This window comes from Dermacentor andersoni, chromosome 10 (genome assembly GCF_023375885.2).
Source record: "Dermacentor andersoni chromosome 10, qqDerAnde1_hic_scaffold, whole genome shotgun sequence".
Classification (NCBI taxonomy): domain Eukaryota; kingdom Metazoa; phylum Arthropoda; class Arachnida; order Ixodida; family Ixodidae; genus Dermacentor; species Dermacentor andersoni.
This window is the reverse complement of record NC_092823.1, coordinates 108,286,335-108,312,293: the sequence shown is the minus strand read 5'-3', so window position 1 is coordinate 108,312,293 and position 25,959 is coordinate 108,286,335. Positions and strand designations below refer to the sequence as shown.

At 46.9% G+C, this 25,959-nt stretch overlaps 1 protein-coding gene across 3 annotated transcripts in view; it reads left to right on the top strand.

Moving 5' to 3' along the window:
• Positions 1-45: 45 nt before the first annotated feature.
• The window catches only part of fmt (phosphatase 6 regulatory subunit 1-like protein fmt), a 67,168-nt gene continuing 41,254 nt past the window's right edge, over positions 46-25,959 (top strand). For 2 of the 3 annotated variants that reach the window (XM_055077773.2, XM_055077772.2), the window contains exons 1-8: positions 1,422-1,800; positions 2,282-2,349; positions 3,688-3,767; positions 12,039-12,125; positions 12,832-13,018; positions 15,443-15,580; positions 16,587-16,765; positions 25,400-25,516. In XM_055077773.2, the coding sequence (XP_054933748.1) occupies positions 1,734-1,800; positions 2,282-2,349; positions 3,688-3,767; positions 12,039-12,125; positions 12,832-13,018; positions 15,443-15,580; positions 16,587-16,765; positions 25,400-25,516 (923 nt within the window). In that variant the 5' untranslated portion in view covers positions 1,422-1,733. Of the gene's footprint in view, positions 1,272-1,421; positions 1,801-2,281; positions 2,350-3,687; positions 3,768-12,038; positions 12,126-12,831; positions 13,019-15,442; positions 15,581-16,586; positions 16,766-25,399; positions 25,517-25,959 lie in introns of those variants that run through there. The other variant, XM_055077774.2, reaches the window with a different exon arrangement.

Sequence of the window (25,959 nt, the reverse complement as noted above, 5' to 3'; positions counted from 1 at the left end):
GAATTTCTTACATGCTTTTAATGTATTTTTATTGACAGATATGCAACAACACAACCTATTCAACAACCACGACCTAATGCGCGCCCCGAAAAGTTTGATGCGCATCAAGAACAGTTTGCCCGCCCTTTTTTTTTTTCGGCGTATGCCAAGCTGCTCACCGTACGCGCATTTTAACCGCGAGGCTGGTTGAGGCTAGTATAATAGAGACAATAGTTAAAGAAAAGGATTTGCTCCCGTCATAATTTTTCGTGTTCTCGTGAACCTATTCTGTGCCGGAAACATTGTGCGAGCGACATTCGCTGCTGGCTGCCATCTTGGACCGTGCTGTGGTGCTCCGCTTCCAACGCCAGCACCTGACATGATGTTCGGCCGCGGGCGGACGGTTAATACGTCGCCTACAGCGTGCCTACACCGCTCGCCAAACTGCTTGTCCCATCAGAGGCCTGCTGTCGGCGTCCTACGTCTGTAAACGCTATTAAGACCCCTAAACCTCGTGAGCAGGTGTTAAAGGCAACCGCCGCCGCTGTTCAGATGCAAGGCACCAATGAAGTCACGCTCCTCGCATGCTGAATCGCCGTAGGCCCGTGCCCGTTAACCCTGCTAATTGACTAATATTCTGCCTTCACGTTCTTCTTTAGCTGCGGCATCGAAATTCGGGAGGCGGCATCGGCGTCGTTTCAAAGAGCGTGGTGATCAGAAACGGACACCCCCTTCTCTCCCGAGGAACGACCAGCAACACGGCTGCTCAGTGCGTGCGTTAGTGTTTGTGAACTGCTTTTTCGATTGCGCACGTTTCTTCGTTTTCTTCGTTCGTTCGAGTATGAACGGCTAGTTTGTAGGCCTAAACTACAAATAGAAAAAGAAACTGCGCCAAGGAAGTGTCAGAAGAGAGAAGCTTGGCGGTGTGTTTTCTGTCGCCCGAGAGGACTTCTCCCAACGCATCGTCGGCCGACTCTGTATTCGGAACTCGGTAACTAGAAGAAACAAAAGATGTGTTTGTGAACTTGTGGTGAGAAAGCTGTCATCGCTGCCAAAGATTCGTTAAGAGGAAAACATATCTCGGGGTTCGCTGGCGAAGTGGCCCGCGGGTCTGTGACTCTTCCGTGCTAGGTCGAGAGCGCGCTTGACTCTGCGTCTCGTATAATGCAGCGGAGCACCCTTTGGTTGAAAAAAAATCGAGACACCGACCCGACATCTCGCCTGCTGCTGCTTGCCTGAGGAACTCCTCTTATCCCGACAGGTACTACGGAAGCAGATTCCGAACCCAGCAGGTGAGTCTCCGCGAGGTTTTTCTTTCTCCCGGTAGACGCTAAAAAAACCGGCCTTGCGCGTGAGCAGCTTTTGTCTGCCTTTTACGCCGCCGTAATCTTATCGGTGCCAGTTTTCCGTGCTGTCGCAACAGTCTTCCTACAACCCGCGGCTCGAGTCGCTCTTGTTTCTTGCCCTGCGGCGGGCGGGAAGGCAACAGCTGACGAATGACATCATCGGTGACACCCTCGCCGCCTAAACGTTGCGTATTTGAAGCTAAATTGGCCGAGCCTGTTTTATTCTTTGGCAGCGCTGTAACGCCTTCGCTAACCAGCAGTTCCGGTTGTGCTGTTGTCCCGTTCCGGTACGCGCTGTGGTGTCTTATCAGCGTCGCGCTTCGTCGGTAAAATATGGGCTACGTTCCGCCCCCGATTATGTTCCATTTAAAACAAACGCCACCAAGGAAACGTCGTGTCTAGGCGGCTATGTGGAAGGCGGCCGCTACTTTAGTGTCGAGCGAACTTCTGAACTCGTGCCCGTCTGTGGCCAGAGGTGGGTCGAACGATAAAAATCCCCGGATAATAACTGCGATATCAGTCTCATCGCGTTGTCCTTGCAGAGGGTGCCTGTCGCCTTGTTTTAGTTTCCAATTGCGCATTTTGGTCAGCCGTGCTGTTTCTTTATCGTTGCTTAAAGTGGACTGTGTTAGCCTTGCGAGAACGTAAAAAAAGAAAGAATGCCTCGTGAAAAGTACCATGAATGAAAAAACTCCTTGATCGGTCGATTGTCGTCGCACAAACTGCTTGCCACAGTTAATAAACCCTACCTGGACCGATGCCAAACATTCTTTATCACATCTTGCGCAGTTGTGCGACAACGATTAAACAATTTTGCTAGTTGTTGAGGTAACATGCATTACTGGCACCATCAAATTAGTGTGTTTGATGTGGCATGTAGTGCAGCTGTGTAGCTAAAGCGATGTAACTGACAAGGACTCTTATTATTTATCCTCTTCATTCTTTGCATGTTGTAGCTGTCACCATGTTTTGGAAGTTCAACCTCATTACCACATCCCACGTGGAAACGCTGCTCAGCAAAGAGGTTTGTGTTCACTTTTTATCCTTATGTTCCAGCTGTTGTTTCTTGCTTTCCCTAGCAAAAACTTTCCCTAGCAAAAACTTATTTTCCCTAGCAAAAAATGTGAAATGGTGCAGTGTTTTCGAATTATGCTTGACATATGCAAGGTCTCTGTGAACTGATTTGCTATGGAAGGCTTGCATTACTGCGGTTCAGTTTTTTCTTTTTTTTGACATTTAGACATTGTAATGTGCTCTAGTACAAAATATGTGTAGCAGCGAAAAATGTATTGTGACTGTCACCTTTACATGCAGTTGCATGTCGGCAAGGGTGTGCAGCTTGCAACTGCTTTCTGACTATTGAGTTTTGGCATGTCTCAAATACATTGTGGAATCTGAGTAATGCATGTAATGTTTGTGTTTAAATGTCAAGCGTAGTGAAATACTTTGGGCTGCTGTCACATGTTGTGGTAGACGCATTTTTCCTTTGATAGTGCATCCGTTTTATGTGCTTTCATTAATTTATTCACTTCTTTCTTTTTCACATCCAAAACAATCTGTTGTGACATGACACTATGACGTATCCTACTAAATCGTGTCAGCACGGGATGTGTGATGCCTCAGCCGATTTTAGTTAGGAGAGTGCAGGGGCAGGGAAACTAGCAATGGTGGGTTGTGCTACAAATGCTGGAAATGAAAAGGTTACAGGAATGTTGTGGCACATCTTAATTTTTGTGATTACAACACTCAGGACACCGACAGTGTGAAGATTTTATAAATGAAGATGAAGTGTGAAGATATTCTATAGGACACACACCCACCAGCTCTCCCAAATTTCCCGTAAAGTTTGTGAATTCGGGCTCATTCTGCTATTTTATGAACTTGTTATCTAGTTTGATGAAAAATGTTTGCAAAGCGTTCTGCTCGTCAGCCTCCGACCAAATCTTCAGAAGTAGTCTCTTCGTCAAAAGACACTGGAAGGGTATTTGCTTCGTGCAAGTTTATTCAGGCAAGTTCTTGATGTAGGCATCATGGAAGTGGCAAAGTCATTGAAAATTTTAGTAGTGTCTAAAAACAGTATATTTCATGTTGCTTCGTTTCAAGTTATCGTTAATAAAGGGCATATGTATCCCACAAGGAATGTTGTATGCAGGACAGATAAAATAAGGGTGCTATCTCTTCCTCCCTTCAGGTGTTGTGTCTGAAAAATATTATCAAATTTTAAAGTTCACTGGTTGGTTGGCAGGTATATGCATTGCCTTTAAAGTTATGGCAACAGGTGGTGTAACATGTGCTGCATAGCAACGTTGGTTAGAGGATGGAAAGGCTCTACATTTGCATGTGATCTTTTATTCTTTTTAAGAATGTGACGCTGAGGGAGCTGATGGATGAGGAAGACATTCTGCAGGAATGCAAGGCACAAACCAAACGACTCGTAGAATTGTAAGTTTTTTTTTTTGTGTGTGTGTGTGTGTGTGTGTATACTGTTGGTTGAATATTGACACGTGTACTTGTCTCTATCGGGCGACAAGTTTTGCCGCCGAACAAATGTTATCGCACAGCGCGGGACGCGCCTTTATGTATCTGAAGTTTCTGGAAAGTTATCGATGCTTCTACCCGCTGTCTGTTGTCGCCGAACGTTGTGTTATCTGATTTCATCGCTTGACACGAATGGTGTAGAACATTTTAGAAGGCATGCGGGTCCCAACGTTTAATCTGGAACATTCGATGATTGCTGTATAAAAGCCGACGCGCTTGACCCGCTGATCAGATTTCCGACGATCGCCGACTGTGTTCGCCGCTTTCGTTGTGCTATAAGTGTAGCCTGTTTTGTGGGCACAAGTTCGCCCAATAAAAGTTAGTTTTCTCGTTCACAGTATTGCTACTGTGTTCTTCTACGTCACCACCACGTGACATCTGGTGGAGGTGCTTTGCGTTCATGTACCGGACGCCCCCACAAAGCCGTGACCCAAGCCCTCACTCGGAAGACACCAACGTCGCCAAGAACCAGCGAGGTAGCCGCAGGCTGCAAGGACTGCCCCCGGAGCACGGACTTTTGCCCGAGACGACTAGGAAGATGGCCACCACGTCAACCCCAATGGCAGCCCCAGCGTCACCCATCGTGCTGCAGCAGCCCAGGGAGCCTCCGACGTTCCGCGGTTCAACTTTCGAGGACCCGGAAAGCTGGCTCGAGACGTACGAGAGAGTCGCTACCTTTAACAACTGGAACAGCGACGACAAACTGCGATATGTCTTCTTCGCTTTGGAAGACGCGGCCAGGACGTGGTTCGAGAACCGAGAAGCCACCTTAACGACCTGGGAACTTTTCCGAAGCGGCTTCCTGCAGACGTTCGCAAGCGTCGTACGCCGAGAACGAGCCCAAGCGCTATTAGAAACCCGGGTGCAGCTACCTAATGAGACGACCGCGATCTACACGGAAGAAATGAGCCGTCTCTTCCGCCACGCCGACCCTGAAATGCCCGAGGAGAAGAAAGTACGTCTACTGATGCGTGGTGTAAAGGAGGAACTTTTTGCCGGAATGGTACGAAGCCCACCGAAGACCGTGGACGAGTTTCTTCGCGAGGCCACCAGCATCGAGAAGACACTCGAGATCCGAAACCGGCAATTCGACCGCCGCACAAACTCGACGAACTACGCCGGAGTTCAATCACTGGCCACCGACGACCTGCGCGAGGCTATCCGAGCGGTCGTGCGGGAGGAGCTACAAAAGCTGTTCCCACCATCACAGCCTCAAGTGGCTTCGATTGCCGACGCCGTGCGTGAAGAGCTCCAACAACAACTTGGAGTAGCCCCTGTATCGCCCCAGCCTGAGCCGCAAGCGATGACCTACGCCGCCGTCGCACGCCGTCAAGGTCCCCCTCCGCGACCGCGCCAGGGCCCTGTCACGCCGCAGTTCCGTCGTCCGCCGCCGCCAGCGCCAGCACGACCACCCGTCGCCCAGCGGACCTACGCGAGGAAAACGGACATTTGGCGCGCTCCTGACCACCGCCCGCTCTGCTACCACTGCGGAGAAGCGGGGCACATCTACCGCCGATGCCCATACCGGGAGATGGGACTGCGAGGTTTCGCCGTTAACGCGCCGCGGCCACAGATTGGCGAACGACCTCGCGATATCGCCGACTACCTCGCCGCCACTCAGTGGAGCCCTCGACGAGCTTCCCGTTCGCCGTCACCAGGCCGCTACCTGTCGCCGCAGCGCCGACCATACACTGGCCCAGCCCGGGGCCGGTCCGTCAGCCCATATCCGGAAAACTAAAAGCAGCAACCGATGGAGGTGCGGTTGCTGTTCGTCGAACTGACGAAGATCCTCCGCCGCCGACGAAGACGACGAAGAAACCATCTCGACGACTTCATGACGACACGCCGCCGTCCCGAAGAAGTCGGGAAGCCAAGACTACACCGACGAAAGACGACTTGACGACGCGACGTTCCAGCTTCAGATCAACACGACGCAGCCGTGATCCGACGCCAAGACCCAACTGCAACGCCAGACAAAGAACCACCGACCTCGACGTGCTTCTCGACGGCCACGCAGTCACTGCCTTAGTCGACACAGGGGCCGATTACTCCGTAATGAGTGGACACATCGCCGTCCAGTTGAAGAAGGTTAAGACTGCATGGGAAGGCCCTCAAATTCGGACCGCTGGAGGACACCTGATTACGCCGACAGGAATGTGCACGGCAAGAATTACCATTCACGACCGGACTTACCCTGTCACCTTCGTTATCCTCCAACAGTGTTCACGAGACGTCATTCTCGGCATGGACTTCCTCAACCAACACGGCGCAGTCATCGACCTGAAGTCGAAGTCAATAACGCTGTCGGAAGATCATGCAATACCGCCGGAGAGCCCTCGAAGTCACCACGCCTTGAGTGTGCTTGAAGATCAAGTGAGCATCCCGCCTCGCTCCAGCATTGTTATCTTGGTCGGCACCGAAACACCCGCTGACGTAGAAGGCGTCATCGAAGGCGACCAACGTCTACTGCTCGACCGTGAAATTTGCGTCGCAAGAGGGATCGCTCGACTGCACGGAGGAAACACGAAAGTGTTGCTGACAAACTTCAGCAAGGAGTTCAAGCACATCAACAAGGGCACGACGATCGCATACATCGAGGAAATTGGGGAAACCAGCGATGCCTTTGTCCTCTCGGATTCTATCGCATCTACCCCGACAACCGTAGTTCCCGAGCCAGACTTCGACATAAGTCCAAGTCTCCCCGTGATTAAGCAGCAACAGCTCAGAAGTCTGCTTCGACGATACAAAGGCTGCTTTTCGACGTCATCGAGGATTCGACAAACACCAGTCGCAAAGCATCGCATAATAACCGAAGAATGCGCTCGACCACTACGCCAGAGCCCTTACCGAGTTTCGACGCGGGAACGTGAAGCTATAAGAGAACAAGTCGACGAAATGCTGCGCGACGACATCATCCAGCCGTCGAAAAGCCCGTGGGCATCCCCTGTTGTCCTGGTAAAGAAAAAGGACGGAACCCTACGTTTCTGTGTCGATTATCGTCGACTGAACAAGATCACGAAGAAGGATGTATACCCCCTCCCACGGATAGACGACGCATTAGATCGGCTCTGCAACGCTAAATACTTCTCGTCGATGGACCTCAAGTCTGGCTATTGGCAAATTGAAGTCGACGAAAGAGATCGCGAAAAGACCGCCTTCGTCACCCCAGACGGCCTCTACGAGTTCAAGGTTATGCCATTTGGACTGTGCTCGGCGCCTGCAACGTTCCAGCGCGTGATGGACACGGTTTTAGCAGGATTGAAGTGGCAGACCTGTCTCGTATACTTGGATGACGTCGTTGTATTCGCCGGAAATTTCGACGATCACCTTAGGCGGCTTGCCACAGTACTAGAGGCCATCAAGTCATCAGGGCTCACTCTGAAGCCAGAAAAATGCCGCTTCGCTTACGACGAGCTTTTGTTCCTAGGCCACGTCATCAGTAAATCCGGAGTACGCCCCGACCCCCAGAAAACAGCTGCCATCGCAAAGTTCCCGCAGCCCACCGACAAGAAGGCAGTGCGTAGATTCCTTGGCATGTGTGCCTACTACAGGCGCTTTGTCAAGGACTTTTCACGCATCGCCGAGCCGTTGACACGTCTAACTAAATGTGATGTTGAGTTCAAGTGGGAAACGCCGCAGGCCGAGGCATTTCAAGAACTCAAACGACGCATGCAGTCGCCGCCCGTACTTGCGCACTTCGACGAGCACGCCGATACCGAAATCCACACTGACGCCAGTAGCCTAGGCCTCGGCGCCGTCCTGGTCCAGAGAAAAGATGGACATGAACACGTGATAGCTTACGCTAGCCGGTCGTTGTCAAAAGCGGAAGGCAATTATTCTACAACCGAAAAGGAATGCCTCGCCATCGTTTGGGCTACAGCGAAATTTCGCCCTTACCTATATGGCAGGCCATTCAAAGTCGTCAGCGACCATCACGCCTTGTGTTGGCTAGCGAACTTAAAAGATCCCTCAGGACGGCTGGCACGGTGGAGCCTCAGACTACAAGAATACGACATCACTGTAACATACAAGTCCGGACGAAAACACTCAGACGCCGATTGCCTATCACGCGCCCCCATTGACCCGCCGCCGCAAGATGACGAGGATGACGACGCCTTCCTTGGAATAATAAGCGCGGAAGACTTCGCTGAACAACAACGAGCGGACCCGGAACTTAAAGGCCTCGTCGATTATTTGGAAGGGCACACCGACGTTGTCCCCAGGGCATTTAAGCGCGGATTATCTTCCTTCACGCTTCAAGACAGTCTACTCGTGAAGAAGAACTTCTCGCCAGTCCGCGCCAATTACCTTCTTGTTGTCCCGTCAGGACTTCGTCCAGAAGTATTGCATGCCCTACATGACGATCCGACCGCTGGACACCTCGGATTTTCCCGGACACTATCGAGGATACAAGAAAAGTATTTTTGGCCGCGCCTGACCGCCGACGTCACCCGTTATGTCAGAACATGCCGAGACTGTCAGCGACGCAAGACACCGCCGACAAGGCCAGCCGGATTACTACAGCCAATCGAGCCTCCTTGCCGACCATTCCAGCAGATCGGGATGGACTTGCTGGGACCCTTTCCGACGTCAATAACCGGAAATAAGTGGATCGTCGTGGCGACGGACTACCTCACCCGCTTCGCTGAAACAAAAGCACTGCCGAAAGGTAGCGCAGCCGAAGTGGCGAAATTCTTTGTCGAAAACATCCTGCTGCGACATGGCGCCCCAGAAGTCCTCATCACCGACCGAGGAACGGCCTTTACAGCGGAGCTCACCCAAGCCATTCTGAAATACAGTCAGACAAGGCACAGGAGGACAACGGCTTACCACCCGCAGACGAATGGTCTTACGGAGCGGCTGAATAAGACCCTCGCCGACATGCTAGCGATGTACGTCGACGTCGAACACAAGACCTGGGATGCTGTCCTGCCGTACGTAACATTCGCTTATAACACGGCGGTGCAAGAAACAACACAGATCACGCCGTTCAAGTTGGTTTACGGCAGGGACCCGACGACGACGCTCGACGCCATGCTGCCGCACGTAACGGACGAAGAGAATCTTGACGTCGCTGCCTATCTCCAGCGCGCCGAAGAAGCCCGACAGCTCGCCCACCTGCGAATCAAGAACCAGCAGAGGACCGACAGCCGACACTACAATCTCCGACGACGCTTCGTCGAGTACCAGCCCGGCGACCGTGTTTGGGTATGGACCCCGATACGCCGACGGGGACTGAGTGAGAAACTATTGCGACGCTATTTCGGACCCTACAAGGTCATCCGACGTATTGGCGCACTGGACTATGAGGTCGTGCCAGACGGCATTTCGCATTCACAGCGACGTCGCGCACGACCTGAAGTGGTCCACGTGGTGCGTCTGAAACCATTTTACGGACGCTAACGAACTTTCCTTATTTTGCTTTATTCTTTGCTATGAGTGCTTACTTATTACTTTGATTTGTTTGCAGCATCGGGTCGATGCTTTTTAAGAGGGGGGTATTGACACGTGTACTTGTCTCTATCGGGCGACAAGTTTTGCCGCCGAACAAATGTTATCGCACAGCGCGGGACGCGCCTTTATGTATCTGAAGTTTCTGGAAAGTTATCGATGCTTCTACCCGCTGTCTGTTGTCGCCGAACGTTGTGTTATCTGATTTCATCGCTTGACACGAATGGTGTAGAACATTTTAGAAGGCATGCGGGTCCCAACGTTTAATCTGGAACATTCGATGATTGCTGTATAAAAGCCGACGCGCTTGACCCGCTGATCAGATTTCCGACGATCGCCGACTGTGTTCGCCGCTTTCGTTGTGCTATAAGTGTAGCCTGTTTTGTGGGCACAAGTTCGCCCAATAAAAGTTAGTTTTCTCGTTCACAGTATTGCTACTGTGTTCTTCTACGTCACCACCACGTGACAATATCACCCTTTTAGCCAGTCTTGCCTTCTTAAGGAAGTGTGTGCCCGAGCTATGGTAGAACAGAGACATGTACATTATTGAAGACTATTTGCAACATCTCCGTTTCATATGTAATGTAAGGTTAGCTTATATATATATATATAGATATATAGATATTCTCTCTAGACTGACTTAGCGGATATGTTTTGCGTGAACATTAGCAGACGCATCTTCCAAGTGGCATGATTGAACTAGTACACGAGACATAGGTAGTGACCTCACGGTATGCGCCAATTTGGGTGCAACTAATGCGAATGCTTTTGCCATCGTTGTCACCAGTTCCTGTCGCATTGTCGTAGTCTTCGCTCTTATGTTTAGATAGAGTTCATGTCCTCTTTAACAACCAGATGCCTGCTCGCGTGACTTCACACGCTAGAGCAAATGCACTTATAGGGTGTTTTACTTTAAAACTTCACTGTCTGGTCTCACTCCCTGAGAATATCACATAGGAAGATGTAGACTAGAATGGAGATGATAACATGATAAGATTAGGCAAAAGAAAGGTTTCTTAAAAGTATGATGTTCAGTGGTGGAACAAATGATATCTCACGCTGTATGCAACATTTTGACAAGGGGACTTTGTCTCTGTCACCATGAAGGCGAATACCCTTGTTGAATCATTGTCTACATGTGGTACCCTTGTTCGACCACTGATGATTACAGTTTAAACTAGGCTGCTTGCAAAAGCCCTTCAGACTAACTAGATTAACTGTAGTTGTTGAATCAGTGTTTTGGAGTGGGACATTTATCCTTTGGTATACTCTTCAAACAAATTTTGCAAACTATCCCATCAACAAGTATTATCGCAGTTTAAACTGATTTCTACCCACCGTGGTTGCTTTAGTGGCTTTGACTTTTAATCCTTTCAGGGTCAATGACGTAAGTCTACGTCACGGCGAGCAAGTCCAAAAGGGTCGATGCCGTATATTTACGGCTCCATCTATACATTAAAAAAATGCGCCAATTTTCTCATTTTTTCTTTCCTGGCTTGTGCTGGCACTATTCGGGAATACAGGGAATTATTTTCTTGTGCCTCCCTCTTTGGTTTTCATTGCATGATTTGTTTTAGAGCTAGTATGTTTGGTCCGGCGCATCTATATATTACCGCTCGCACATTGGCGCGCACGGGTGGATGGCGGTTAGCTTTAGTTTTGTTCTGTGGGTGGTTTCGGCTTCTTGCGCTCGCAAAACTGGTGGCTATCTCACTACTAATCGCTCAAAGGGTGACCGCCTGTTAACTCACTCGTTTATTGCTCACAGGCATGCGCATACGAAGGATGCTGCCGTGCATGCGTTTCCTTTTTTTCTTTTTTCTTTTTTTTTTGAGACTCTCGAAAACTTATCGCCTTTGGTTGGCGATAAGATGAAGATTAATGGAAGTTTGTCACACGGTTTGCCTTTTTGACGGGTACACAACCACACAGTTTTTTTTAGTGCCCTCACCTACGCAGTTCGATTACGCTATGGACGCAAATATTAGTGTAAGAGCAGGAGCATTTGAGAATTGGGAAATATTCTCATGTACGCATTTTCTAAGCCTTGAAGTATACGTATAACAATGCATCAAAGTTTCAATTCTTATAAGTTTATTTTCTTTTTTTATTGTTGTTATTTATGAATAAGCAGTACATATACACCAACGCAAAATATTTTTTTTATCTGTTTACGGTCACCCTAGAAAAATTATGGTAATTTTTTTTTTAAACAGGTCCCTCTGAAGAATTTAAATCTGAAAGAAAAAAAATTGACCCTGGGCGGTCGCACACGGCGAAAAAAATCTACCTTGAAAGGGTTAAGCTTCTAAGCACAAGGTAGCAGGATCAAATCCTGGCCGCGGCAGCCGTATTTCGATGGGGGCAAAATACAAAGGTGTCCATGTTCTGTGCATTGGGTGCACATTAGAAAAACCTAGTTGATCAAAATTATTCTGTAGCCCCCCCCCCCCCCCCCCCCCCCCAATACGGCATGCCTCATAACCACATCAGTTTTGGCACATAAAACCTCAGAATATAATTTTTTACTTGTTTTCTGCGTGCCACCCGTGAAACCTTGCTATATATAGCTTTTTTTAGAGACCAGCAGTGTGACACTGGTGTCTGGCTTCTGATGACCTGTAATGGCTTTGGAGTGCTTGTCGGGAAGGGTAGCTGGGGTCCTATTAAAAGTGCTGAAGGCATGAGTAAAGCATTTTCCACTATTCTTCCTTTTCGAAACAGCCTGGTGAGGCCAGAAGTCATGGAGGAGCTTGTCGACCTGATCACGCATGAGCCTCCAGAGGACGTAGATGAAAAGATGCGATACAGGTGAGTCCGCTCATCCTTCCACGTTCTGTGTCACCGAGACGGTGCGATACAACTTAGCTCTAAAATTGTCACTTTTGAATGCGGGACTGGCGTCACTGTGGACACCGTACGAGTTGTTCTTGGAATTTGTACAATGTTCAAAGATAGAAACGCAAACATTTTTGAAACTACCCCAATGGTTTGCTTTGTTTCCAGTTTCACCTACAGGGCTTGTCATAAGCCAAGAAATGATCACTCGTGATGAGCGGAGCTAGTCAAGATTTAAAGAGCCCCTTTTGATCATAATTCAAAACCACTGATTTATAATTTAATATTGCTCTACTGAATCATTTGTGGCCGGCGGCTTCATTTCCCTTTCCTTTTCACCTATATTGTTACCCATGTAAACCAACGTTTATCTGAGCTGGTCTAACATAAGGATTCCTATCACACAATTTAATTCCTTTATCTTCCACTGCTCGCCAACAAACAATCCTGTTGATAATGTTGGTAGAGTGCTGCTTTGACCACTGATAAAGCATGAAACTGGAAATGAAATAGAATCGTTCAATTATTTTTGCCCTGTTTTATGCATTACCTGACCTGCCCAACTCGGCCTATTCTCAACATGCCCGAATTCACTCTGATCTACATTGTCGGCTTCCTATCTCTTGTATTCTTTCTTCCTTTTTTTTCCTAACCACCCTTGTATTTTGGCACCCGGCAGGTACGCAAACATAGCCTGTGAGATCCTGACATCAGACGTGCAGCAGATCAACGACACATTAGTTAGGAGCGAGACGCTGATGGCCAGACTGCTTGGCTTTCTCGACTACGAGGCGCCGCTCAATCCACTGCTGGCCAGCTTCTTCACCAAGGTGGCTTCAATGCTCATCTCACGAAAGGCAGACTCGGTGAGCTTTCACGATCGGTGCAAAGACTCTTCCCGTTTCTTTTTAAAAATTATTTTATGCTTGTAATAACAAATATATCTGTTAACAATGACTGCCCAGTCACCCTGCAATGCATAGAAACCCATTATACACTACGGAAGAGTGACATTCCTGGCACTGCCCTTTGCACCTCTGCTTCCACATGCAACTCTATTAGCAGCAGTGACAGGTGCTCAAAGGAAGTTTATGTCGCTCTTAGCCACACCTCATAAACTGTGACCAACATCTGGGGAATATGATGCCCTCTAGCCCTCAAATTTGCTGCCACTGGGCAGGTGTAAACTCGGATACAAGTATAACGAAGTCGCATCCAGCATAAAAGTACCTTTGTTGTATCCACTATTGATCATAAGCACATACTCATTACACACTGGTATTGGCAGTAAACATTTTAGATTTTCTTAATTACAGTAGAATCACGGTGATGCGATTGTGCCTGATATGAATATCAGGGTGATACGAATACCAGGGCGATACGAATGTTTCAAAAGTGCCGGATGAGGTTCGTTAGCTTACAACATGCTAAATTTCAAAATTTGTGCCTGGTGGTGTGAGCAATTGAGCCTCTGGGCAAATTCCTGGTGAGGGGGCCCTGACGCACAACTAGCTGCAGACACTTGCTATTGTCAGGCCAGCACAGTGGCTGCACAGATGTGCCAGTCCCATTCCTGGTGTCAGGGCAACCTACGTCACTCTACCCGTACCCTTCCCCCCCCCCCTTGCCGCAAAAAAAAGTTCAATATCCTGAAATTTGGCAGCCATTTTCAAATGCCTTCTAACTTTATCACAAGTTGGAAATCGCATGCTACCCACTCTTGCCACATCTGCATTATTGGCGGCATTCACTTCAGTGAGTATCCTTATCTCTGTTGCACGCCTTCGGCGCCTGATGACAACAGAAACTTACCTTTGCACCTGTCAGGTCGCATGACACAACATAGCTTCACCACCGCAAAGAAATTTAAACGTGCACAGCTTGCTTCTGCCAAAATGTGCGTGAAACAAGCATGCCAATGATTCAAATTCGAATCAGCCAACAGGAGTGCCCCCTGCGTGCCACGTTACTGCAGTAACGAATCGCAACGCTAGTTTGTCCTTCTTTTGTTCTTGTCCATTTTATTTCTGTATGGAGAAACGCAGCGCTGCAGCTATCTGATTCTCCAATCTCTCGCGTTTGTGGCGATATCAAGATGCAGCACTGCTTCAATGGAAAGCCGCAGTTGCGCGATCAGTGGTGCGATAGTGACACATGTACTTGTTTGTCTGTGTTATCGCACAGCGCAGGTCGCGCCTGCATGTATCGGAAGTTTCTGGAATGTTATCGATGGTTCCATCCTCTGTATGGGATCAATCCTTGTGTACATGACGTGAATAATGTAGAATTTTGTGGAAGGCGCACAGGTCCCAGCGATTACTCTGGAACATTCGACGACTGACGACGCGCTTGACCCGCTGATCAAATTTTCGGCAATCGCCGAGTGTGTTCGCCACTATCGTTGCTCTTTGAGTGTAGCCTCCTTTCGAGGGCACAAGTTCGCCCAATAAAACGCTAGTTTCGTTAATCACAGTATTGCTACTGTGTTCTTTATATGTCACTGCCACGTGACAATAGCACCTTTCGAAACCAGATTTTGCGCCTGATTTCGACGACAACACACTAAAAAGTGGAATTTTTCTCAAGTTCTGCTGCATATTTCTTGCAGATATCTCGTCATGAGATAAGGGAAGGTTTTAGGATTGCGGGGGAAAAAAAGGAAAATTGTGAGCTAGGCGGCCATTTTATTGCCTTACAAGACTTGTTGCTGGGCTAGTTGGTTTGTGGTATAAAGTAAATTTAAAGAAACACACACACTTACAAAAAAAAATATACGTGGACAAGACAACACCAAAGTGCTTGTGGCATTTGGTCTTGTCCGTTTTTTTTTTTTCTGTGCTTGATTAAATTTATTTCATTGCTGCATGCCCTCTTCAATTTCCCAATTTCTTTTTCATTTTTGGGTAATATAAATTTCAAGTGATGCGGATTTTTGCGCTGTCCCAAGAGATTCTATGGTATGTCTAATAATTTTTTAGATATCCATGTTCTTTATATTAAGGTTTGACTGTATATATAGGAGGCTATGTATAGCTATTTGGATCTTACTCCATCAGGAACTGCATTTTGTAAGTATCCATTTCTTGCTCCATTCTTTATTCTTTATCTATTGTGTACAGTGGTCGATCCTGGCATTATTGGAGCCATGATGCTGTCCATGCCACAGGCAAAAGATGAGAAGAATGGGAAATGAAATGGATAATTATGAAACACTGAAAATTAAAGAAAGGGAAATTAAATCGATGTTTACAAATGCATTGCTTATTCTTATTTTGTGTTCCTCTGCGCAGATGTTCTATGTGTGCATGCAGAAGGAGAACTTTGTTTCCTTGCTGCTGAAGCACATAGAGACGTCGGCCATCATGGACTTGCTCCTAAAGTTTGTCGCCTGCACAGATAGTGAAGCGCTTCGGGTTTCCATCACGCAGGTGAGGAACAGTGGGACTATGTTGTTTTTGCACTTTTCCTACCAGCTTCGTTCTTTCACTTTAGTTGCTTGAAAGCTTTCACCTAGATAGAAGCTGTAGTTGGTTGTTCATGTTGATTGAAATGTCACTGAAACCAGCTATACCTTGTTTTCTGTGCATTCATTGCCCCAGTAGCATTCATCAGTGAAAACATCTGAGGATGTCGCTAGAATTGAGTTAATCAAGAAAATTTAACTGCACAAGGCCAGGCTTGAAAATGTCCGGTGCACTGTATCCGCTGAGATTGCAGCATTTTATTGAAGCAGTGTTAGTGTTATTGAGGCAGGGAAGAAGTTTGGGCGTGTTGGTAGTTCAATCGTAAGCTGGGATACATAGCGCAAGAACGACACAAGGACGACGCAGGAACAAGGGACGAACACTCGTCCCATGTACCGTTTGTAGCATAATGCCGTCGCACCAGCATGCCCACCTTAAGTCCATTTTTTAGTGACCATGTGCTGCAGATTAGGGATCAGATGCAGTAACGAGTGCTCCAGCTGAGAATATGAGGAATGCGCATGCACATTTGAACAAGTCTCATAATGCATACAGCAGATCATAGGTTGTCTAGTAAAGCAACATAATGACATGCCAAAGAAGGGTAAGCAGGATTGAGGGAGGAGGGAGAGGAGTAGATGATGTGATAAGATTGGAAATGTAAGTGAGCAGAGTGTTAATTTGTGCCAGTTGGCGCTTACTTGAGTGGAGAAAGAAGCTGCAATTAAGCCGCAGACGACACATACACAGTGCTCGTGCGTGTCGTCTGCTGTCGAGATCTCCTTAAGTGTTGTTTCTTTCTTCACCCGAGATTCGGAACTTTGCAGACGTGGATGAGTTTAGCTGAGAGAGGCCTTTGTCCTTCAGTGAACATAATTAGGCGGGAGGCGTTAGCCAAGTGAAAAGTGTCACTCGAGCTAGCCTGATGCAAGTGACAAATGGTTGAGCATACCGATTTTCTCCTCACCAGTGGCTGGACAAGGAAAAATTGGTGCAGCACTTAGTTGCACTGATCGACCCTGGCTGTTCCGAGGAGAAGCAGAGCAACGCCGCAGAGGCGCTCTGTGAGATGATCAAGTTGAGCCGCGAGCAGATGTCTTTGCTGCAAGAGAAGGCACCGGCTGACCCGCTTTTGGAGTCGCTTGAGTCGTGAGTCATGTCATGGTTGGTTTACTGAATGTTGTGAAACTAAAAGAAAGGTCCGTAGAGTTTCATCCTAAAAAAATACTACACTCGAACTTTGTTATAACAGGGCCATTCCACACAAAAATGCCTTCATTATAAGCATATATTCATTACATGCTGATGTTGGCAAGAAACGCTTTAAGTTTACTTTTTCTTTATGTTGAGGTTTGACCACAGAGGTAAATTTGGCACTACTGTCTATGCACATCCCCAGTACAGCGCTTATTCATCGAGCGGGAGACTGACGGGTAGTAAATGAATTTGTCTAAGCTTCATATTTTGGCTTCGAATGGCTTTCTGGCTTCTCGTCTAAACACTGTCACATTCAATTTGCTGTATGGCTACGACTAGCCTTGTTCGCCCTCTAATTTTTACCATCGTATTGTTTTCGGATCATTACAAAATAAAAACATGACGATACAGTAAAACCTCATTCATACGTCTTAAAAAAATGCGAGAAAAAAAATTTGCCGGCGATTACGATACTCACGTAATTTTGAGCACAGCTGTTTAGGTGTTCTGAATTCGCGATATATTGTGGCAAAGAATTTGATTCTGAACGACAGGGTCCTCACGGCCGAGGCGCTGAGCCTCTGCTTGGGCAGCTAGTTTAGCAGCAGCAGCAGACGAGGCTCTTCCACCGGTTGCATTGCTCATTGTTCAGAAAGAACTGGCTGACACTATTTTGTGTTATGATTATATTATGTGGTAGTGACAGTGAAGAATGACACAGTGTTGAAACTGTGGGTTACAAATGTAGCTCTTTATTGGCGAACTTGTGCCCAGCAGAACAATTAACACTAAAGTACAACGGTAGCGGCAAGCAGAGTAGCCAATCTTCGGAAATCTGATCTGCGGGTCAAGCGCGTTGGCTTTTACACATGACTAGTCGAAGGTTCCAGTGTAATCGCTGGTGCCCGCGTGGCTTCCAGAAAGTACTAAACAGTTTGTGCCGCGCATACAATCGGATTACAAAAATCGCAAACTATGACACAAGTGCGAGGGAAAGCTGACGTGAGCAGACGGTAGTACGAAATGAGCGGTCGGGCGGGTGCGCACGACACCAGTTTCTCGCGTGCACATAAATTGGTCTCTGCCGTTCGCGGCTTGTGTCTTTCATCTCCCGCTCTGCGTTCACTCTTTCATGTTTCGTTATGCTCATTCGTTCGGTTACGCCACCGCTCGCTGCAGGAGCGGGTGCCTGAAAGCTGTGCTCTAAAATGTAACAACCAGATAAAAGTACGATCTGCAGTCAGTAGAGATTTGACAGACTCAACTGTAGTTCACATATATGTAATGTGAAGCTTTATGCAAATTGTTGCAGCACGAGACGCCGAAGTGCGTCGAGCATGTGGGGCCTAAGTGGCTCGATATGCGCATTATCGTTCTTGCAGCTGATGGAAGCTTACGTTTGTGCTCCTCGAATTCAGCCTGGGTCAGCCATAGTGTTCGAAACTCTATGGGCTTAGTGGCCTCTATGGGTGGGGCAATTTGGTGGGAAGCTTTGAGGTGTCCACTTGGTGCATTGTGCCACGAGACACTGAAGCACGTCGAAGTGGTGGGGCCCGAGCGACCCGAGATGCAAGTTGTTGTTTTCCTGTTGCGACAGGCGGCGATGGGAAGTTGAAACAAAATTGAGCTGGTGGGCGACGTCGGCATGCGATTCCTACAATGCTGCCAGATCAAAACGTGGTGCTGACTCGCGCCACCTGAAGCAGGGAACGGTGGCGTGTTTGGGTTGTTGCCTACTAAAAGCATGCAGTACACTTCCAACGGCACTATGCCCCGTGCACTGTGAACAGATAGGCGAAAATGTTTATCGCAATAGGGTTGGTGGCGATAACTGTGAACGCAGTGTGCGATGATGCGGGAGGAAATTTTCTGGCATCAGAATTAGAAACTGAGTGTGCGCTGACGTTTTCACAGGATACGGGCAGGCGAGTGCTGCGGGGAAGCTACTGCGGTGGGTGGCTCACTTCCGATCGTGAGCACCTCATGCCTTTTCTTTTTACATAGATCTAACATCCGGAAAACGTGTCATATGATTGCAGTTTGGCGATGTACTGAACTTTGGTGCCGAAAGATAGTGTTTTCTGGGAATGTATGAACTGGTGAAAAAAGCATAACTATATTGGGTAACTTTTTGTGTTCTCGATCACGAACATTGGTGCCGGGAAATTGGGAAACGGGATTGTACCAACAAGGTTCTACTGTGTCTATGTGAAATAGTTGCCCATGAGTGAATGTCACTCCCCAAGAGCTATCCTGACTTAACAACATGCTTACTCTGTGTTGATTTGTTTACGTAGTTGAAGTTACGTAACGGAAAAATGTTGCCAATCTAAAATGCTCCACTGCTCTAAAGAAATGCGCAACTAGCGCACAATCCAGCAGAACACAATAAAGGGAACTGTAGTTTATCAACAAAGCCTTGCAGTAGTGTTGAAAATCCATGTGCTAATATTCGTCCCCATGGTTGTTGAAGGGCTGAAGCGCCAGATTCTTCTCTAGTAATTTTGTTAGTAAACTCTTCAAGTAGTCTCAGACAGCCCAAGGCCAATAAGCGTTGGTGTGCAGTGTCTTAGGCCATCCTAGGCATCCTGCAACTATAAATTGAAGATAACCATGGGAGACAGATATAAAGGGCTCTTGGTCAAATACTGGCTCATTGTAGCTCAAATTCTTCTCAGGGGTAGCACTTAAATTTATTTTGCTGAGCACAACTGATAAATAACTGCATGTAAATAACAAGTAAATAACAACTGCATGTCATCTGCAGCAAAGAAAAACTGGACAGTAATATAGTGTAAAAAATGGTGCCACCATACGCCCTGTCAGTGTTGGCAAAGTTACCAGCCGGCACAATGGCGGGGAATCGGCCGCCCAGCGATGCCACACTGATCGCCCGGCCCGAGCGTGTTGCCACCGCCTATGACACAAACTACGGCTACAGTTTGCTCTTCACACAAAGCGGGGGCTGATGGCATAGACCAATGTCTTAATTTTATCTTTCGTGACAAGCGTCAACCACTGTCAAATCTGTAGCACGAACGATGGCCACGCTACATGCAACTTCAACTCGAAGCCGTTGCTGCACTGAATGCGAAACGCCTCGACTGCATCACGCGCTGCCCAGTCTGGGTGCCGAGACGGGCAGCATATCTCCTTTCTTGTGCGAATTGATGCAATCAGAAATAAAGCGTTCTCAAAATGGTGCATTTTGCAATCGTCGGCGGTTGCTTCTTTAAGCGCCGTACGCTACGTCTTTGCTTCGAAGTAGGTTAGGCCAAAAGGCACTCTTGGCGCTGAGCCGACAGAGGTGGGCGGCAGTGGTCAGCTTGCGTGGTCAGCACAAAAAAAAAAATTTTTGTCAGTGGGGCGTCGTTCTGCACTCCTTTGTGGTAAGCTTACTAGTCTATTCGTTCCTTATGAAGAAGAAAAAAAAATGCATTTTTGAAAATTCTGCAAGCGGTCGGAAATACTTGCGTGCGGTGCACTGCTGCATGTATGCGTAGCTGCTGCAAAGAACATTGTAGTGTTTATGAAAATTATGTTGTATTCACACCATATAGGTGAAAACTTCTCTGTTGTAGCCAATAGTCCGTTATAGCTGGGTTCATCACAAGTGATATTGGTTACATAAATAATATAGGCAGGATAATAAGCCATAAGAAATGCTTGTAGCACTCTCCTGTATTTTCACTTTTTCAGTGAGTAGCATCATTATACCTTGCCTCATTGCTAGACAAACTTTGCTTTGTTTCATGACATCGTGATAATGCTGATGATGCCAGGTCCAGCACTTCAGGGCTAGCTTTAGTATTAAATTAAAAGATATCATAATCCTTTAAGTGCTGGCAAGAAAATCCACAAGAATTTCAAGGTCAACTTCAGTATTTAAATATATCTTGATTCTCTAAAGGCCGACAAAAAAATCCAAAAATGTGTTCAGGAAATGACCTTCTTTTTGTACATCAGATTGCAGATCTTTTGCAGATTTGAAATATGTGTTACGTGGGGTGGTAAGTTCAATACTTGTGTCTGAAAATACACAAATTTAGGCGCTGGTGGAAGGTTTCATCCAACCAACTTTGTTCATTCCACGCCGTATCAGAACTATCGTCGCAGTTGGCGACATCAGAGTCACTGGATGCATCTGCAGCACAGAAAACACTGCTATCGTTGTCAATGCTCTCATGCAGAAGCAATTATCTTGGGAGCTTGATGACTCAATCATATGAATATAGGGCTTTTGCGGCAGGCATGGCAACACCCGGCTAACCTAGACGAATGTAGAGTTACTGTATAGGAGCCAGAGTTGGGCATAGGTCTGCCATCTTGCAATCCACTTTTGTTCACTGAAGCCACCTCTCATTTGCGCAGGGGCTATTGCATTTATTATACCCTCAAGATCACAAAGGTAGTACATGTACAGACGGAATCCATCTCGCAAACTCATTGCAAGCACTGTGGAAGCTACACGAATTCTTAGCCGATAGGAAGGCCGAATGCCCCTCGAGATGTGTTCATCCGCATCGCGTTGACTGCTCAGTGTTTGCCTGCCATGTCACATGCTCCATGGTTGGTGGATTGACGCAAAAAAATGTTTTGGTGCCGTGACCATAAGCTGCGTTTACATGCATGTGACAACAGGGACGCTATCTTGTACACGTGCGAAAAGCCAACGTTCGATTTTGCCTCACGCGATTGGACTAGACTGGCCGAGGCCGCGATATCGGCGCAGCCTGGACAATCGCGCGAGGCGAAATCGAACGTCAGCTTTTCGAATGTGTACAAGATAGCGGCCCCATAGTTTCGCTTTACCTGTATGCTTTCCCTGCAGTTGCCTTGCAGCCTCCTTAGCAAGTAGTATGGGCATATGCCCTTACAAATGTTCACCTGTGCCACAGTGTCTGCTTGGCGTCTATTTCTTTCTTTCTTTCTTTATTTATTTATTATGCACACATGCATTTCATTTAATTTCTACTTGGTGTTTGCTTGCTACCATCATCACATACCATGCTATAGCAGGGTAGTAAATTAATGATGCAGTGAAAAATTATGATTTTATAGCTTTTGGCGTTGTTAACACATCACCAATGCTAATGCTATGGTGCCATCTGCTAACTAGAAAGCAAACCAGTTTTATGGCTTGGTGCAGTGTCTGTAGTCCTAACAGCGGGAAAACAAACAACCGACCTTAATAATTATGGCAAAACATGCCTAATTATTTGACGTCAGCTTGACATGAGACTTAGCAATGACAGATTTTGCCGCTTGTTTCTTGCTGATAGGGCAGAGAGAGCGAGTAACAAACGCAATTTTATATCAAAGCGGGTGGCCGGCGCTGTATGGGTGCTGGCATGTTGCCGCTGTTAGGGTGGCTTCTCTGCAGCAATTCGGAGTTTCATGTCACTGCGCTTGGTGAACGGCAACGGAGCGGCATGTGGAAAACAGAAGTCCAACTCTGGCTCCCTGTAGGAACCATATGCAGTAACTCTAGACGAACATAAAGCCCCTTGATAATTTGAAAATAGCGACACTCTTCTCCTCATGGTGCTTTCCTCCTCGATTCTCCTTGCCCGCCGGCTGCGCACGGCATGCTTTTTCTCCTGGACTCCTGCGGAGGGGCTGCAGCATTCTATGGAGGCGTGTTATTTTGGGCCAGCTGTGCGCCCCAGTGGTGTTGAAAATTTTGAGAAATGCTGATAACAGCATCGATAATTCTGAAGGCAACATTTATGACCAGGTTGCTTTTTTTCTTAGAGCCATATTAGCATAGCTCTAACATCATGGGATGCTTTACTTTGTGCATCTCATGTGGTATCGCTTGTGGCACATCCCTCTGTGTACGGCTTATTAAGTGAAAGCTTTAGATCTATTTCAAGGTTGTGTTGTGAGCTACAGAAAATATCACATGACCAAAGAAAGGCTGGAAACGAACCAAAGCATGTGCAGCCGTGTATAAGAGATGATTACTGATTAGCAAAGTTAAGTAATGACTGATTAGTTATTTCATTAAGATGGATTAAGGGGGATTAAAGTCACTTAAGGTGGACTGGGGTGGATTAAGCAGGATTACGGTAAGGTGCATTAAGGGGTGTTAGGGTGAATTAAGGTCGATGAAGGTGAATTAATGTGCATTAAGGAGGATTATGGTGGACTAGGGTGGATTAAAGTGGATGAAGAAGGATCAGGATGCATTAAGGAGGATTATGTTGGATTAAAGTACATAATGATTTAGGGTGAAAGAAAGTGAATAAAAGAGGATTAGGGTGGATTAAGAATTAAGGTGCATTACAGAGGATTAGGGTGGATGTAGGTTGATTAAGCAGGATTATGGTGAATTAAGATGGATTAAGGTACATTAGGGAGGATTAAGGTAGATGAAGGATTAGTCTAGATTAAGGTTTATTACAGTAGGCTTTACAACCTTAATCCTTCGTCCACCTTAAATCCTCTTTCATAGACCTTAATCCTCATTCATGCACCTTAATCTGCCTTAATCCTGCTTAATATACCCTAATCCACCGCCGTCAACCCTAACCCATTCTAATGTCATAATCCTTCTTTATCAGCCCCAATTCGTATTAATCTACCCTAATCGAGCTTAATCCTCCTTCACCCACCTTAATCCTCCCTAATGTAGGGTGGCTGCTTGAGATAGTTGGTAATTCATGATAAAAAATGATGTACAGTGCGAAGGACAAGGACTGCGAGAGACCACATACACGGCGCTCCCTAATCATTGTTCATGCACCCTAATCCATTTTAATGAGTCCTAATACTCTTTTATCAACCCTATTTCACCTTAATCAGCCTAATCTGCATTAATCCTCCTTCATCCACCTCAATCCTCTTTCATACACCTTAATCCTTATTCATGCACCTTAATCCTCCTTATACACTCTAATCCACCTTAATCTTCCCTAATTCACCTTAATTCAATCACTAATGAATCATTAATTAACTTGGCTAATTTTCTTATACAGGGGTGGACATGCTCTGGGTTCCGTCTGGCCTTCCTTGGGTCACATGATATTTTCTGTTCACAATGCGACCTTGAAACATACAGATCTATAGGCTTTCGCATTAAAACTAAAAAAAATGCTATGTGACGCTCATCACTTGCAATACCATGGGTGTACTTGCCACTAATTTTTTCAGGGCTTGCATTTATTGTGTCTGACTGACGCACAGAACGACGTAAGCTAGGAATAATAGCTCTTCTACAAGCTGCTATTTCAATTTTCAGTAAAACAGGCAATGGGTCCTAACAATCGCAAAAAAGTGCGATCGAGAGGCTGTATCTTCGCACATAATTGTTCACAGCAGAAAGCAGAATCTATAGTGCTGCGTTTTTGACTGAATAACAACAGTTGGCGACGTCCGAGGTGATTGAGCCGCCGCAAAATATTAAGCATACGGAGGGCAACCGCATTCTTATGCAACGTACCAATTGCCGCAAGAAAAACGCTGGTGAGCAGGCTGGAAGAATAAAAAAAACATTGCTATGAGCGATAAGAAAGACTCCGCAGCTCGCAAACAACGCTGCTCTTTGTCGGAAGAAAGTGCTTTCGGCCAATGTCATGCAGCCACTGCTTCCTGCACAAGCCGTCACGCATTCCTTATGGTATCATAAACGCTGCATAACCATCTTCAGGCTTCTTGCTGCAGTTATATGCACAACAGCACGGCGTAACACTAGCACATAGAGCAGGATACACAGCGTACAACGTTCGCTGCGCCGAGCTAAAACGCCGAGCCAGCCGAGCGGAGGGAAAAAAAATGGCGTGAACTAAAAAGAAAAACACAAGCAAAACGCAAGATCCGCTTGTTTCCAAAGGCAACGGCAGCGAGACCAATCGTTGTGCAGAAAAACGGGGGTAAAACTCGTTGGCGTGGGGGGGACGCGCAAAGGGCGAGGAGGAAGAGGTGAGGAGGTCACCTGGCGGTGGCAGAGTTCAAAGAGTGGCAGTACTTTCAAATTATCAAGGGACTTTAGACGAATGGAGTCTGTAGGCCCCCTATCGGCCAAGGAGGGAACCTGCCAGGACGTCAAAATGTATTGCACCAGCCTGGCTTGTTAATGGCACTTATAAAGAGGGCCCAAACTCATGGATGAGGCAGAGTAGTCCCTGGGACTGATTTAAAAAAAAAAAATGCACCAGAATAACACCTTCTTCATGGCACCTAAAGGTTTAATGCTCCCCAATCTTCATTCTTCCTTTAAGTGTCATTCTTAAAAGTGCAGTTCCTAAAGCGGGCCGTGGAATTTCAACAACCTTGAAAATGTGGATGTAAAGAAGTGCAACCTGGAATACGGATGAAGAAAGAGGATGGAACGAGCGCTGTTTCTTTGACATCCTCTTGCTCTGACCCTGTTCCAGGTGTTTATATATTTACTGAATATGTATTTTATATTTCCTGAATATGCGCCAACAAGCCCAGCTACAAGTACTGCTTTAAGGATGTGCTCCTTCAAGAGAGCTATAAATGCTCAATTAATGTCAAGTTTCCAGCTAGCCAAACTTTGCGCATTTCTTCGCGCAGTTGGACGAGTAGCATTCCTTTTCCCTTCATTTTGTGCCCCTGCAGGACGGAGTCTGTGGCTGCGCTCCTGGAGCATATGTTCTCTGGGGACGAAATGTCCGAGTCTGTCTTTGTCAATGGCATCTCCGTCCTGCTGTCATTGCTGGAATTCCGGAAGCAAGGGTGAGGCCTTGTTCCATCGTTTCACTTGCCGATTTGCAAGCTGATCCGAATCACTCAATTAAACAATTTTTTTTTTAAACCATGAAACTGGCATTGCATGCATTTCTCTTATTGTTAAGTCCGCTTTTGGGAAGCAGACCATGTGGGTGACTGACCTTTTTTCAAACTGCGAGGCAAAGATACTCATACGCTCTACCTTCTTGTACTTAAATGTGCAATAAAGGCACACCTAAAAGGACTATTAAGCTAAACTACATTTGTAAACTACTCTGTTGTGCAATAGAAAGATGGCCAGCCTACTAGGAGAATGGCATTGTCCGTTGTTTAGTGCATGCATATAGCTGTGCCACTGCGTTCAAGGTCTTGAGTGGTCTGTGTCCTGCCATGGCAATGTACAGATACAGTCAGTTGCACATGCGGTCACACATAGCGGCAGGCACACT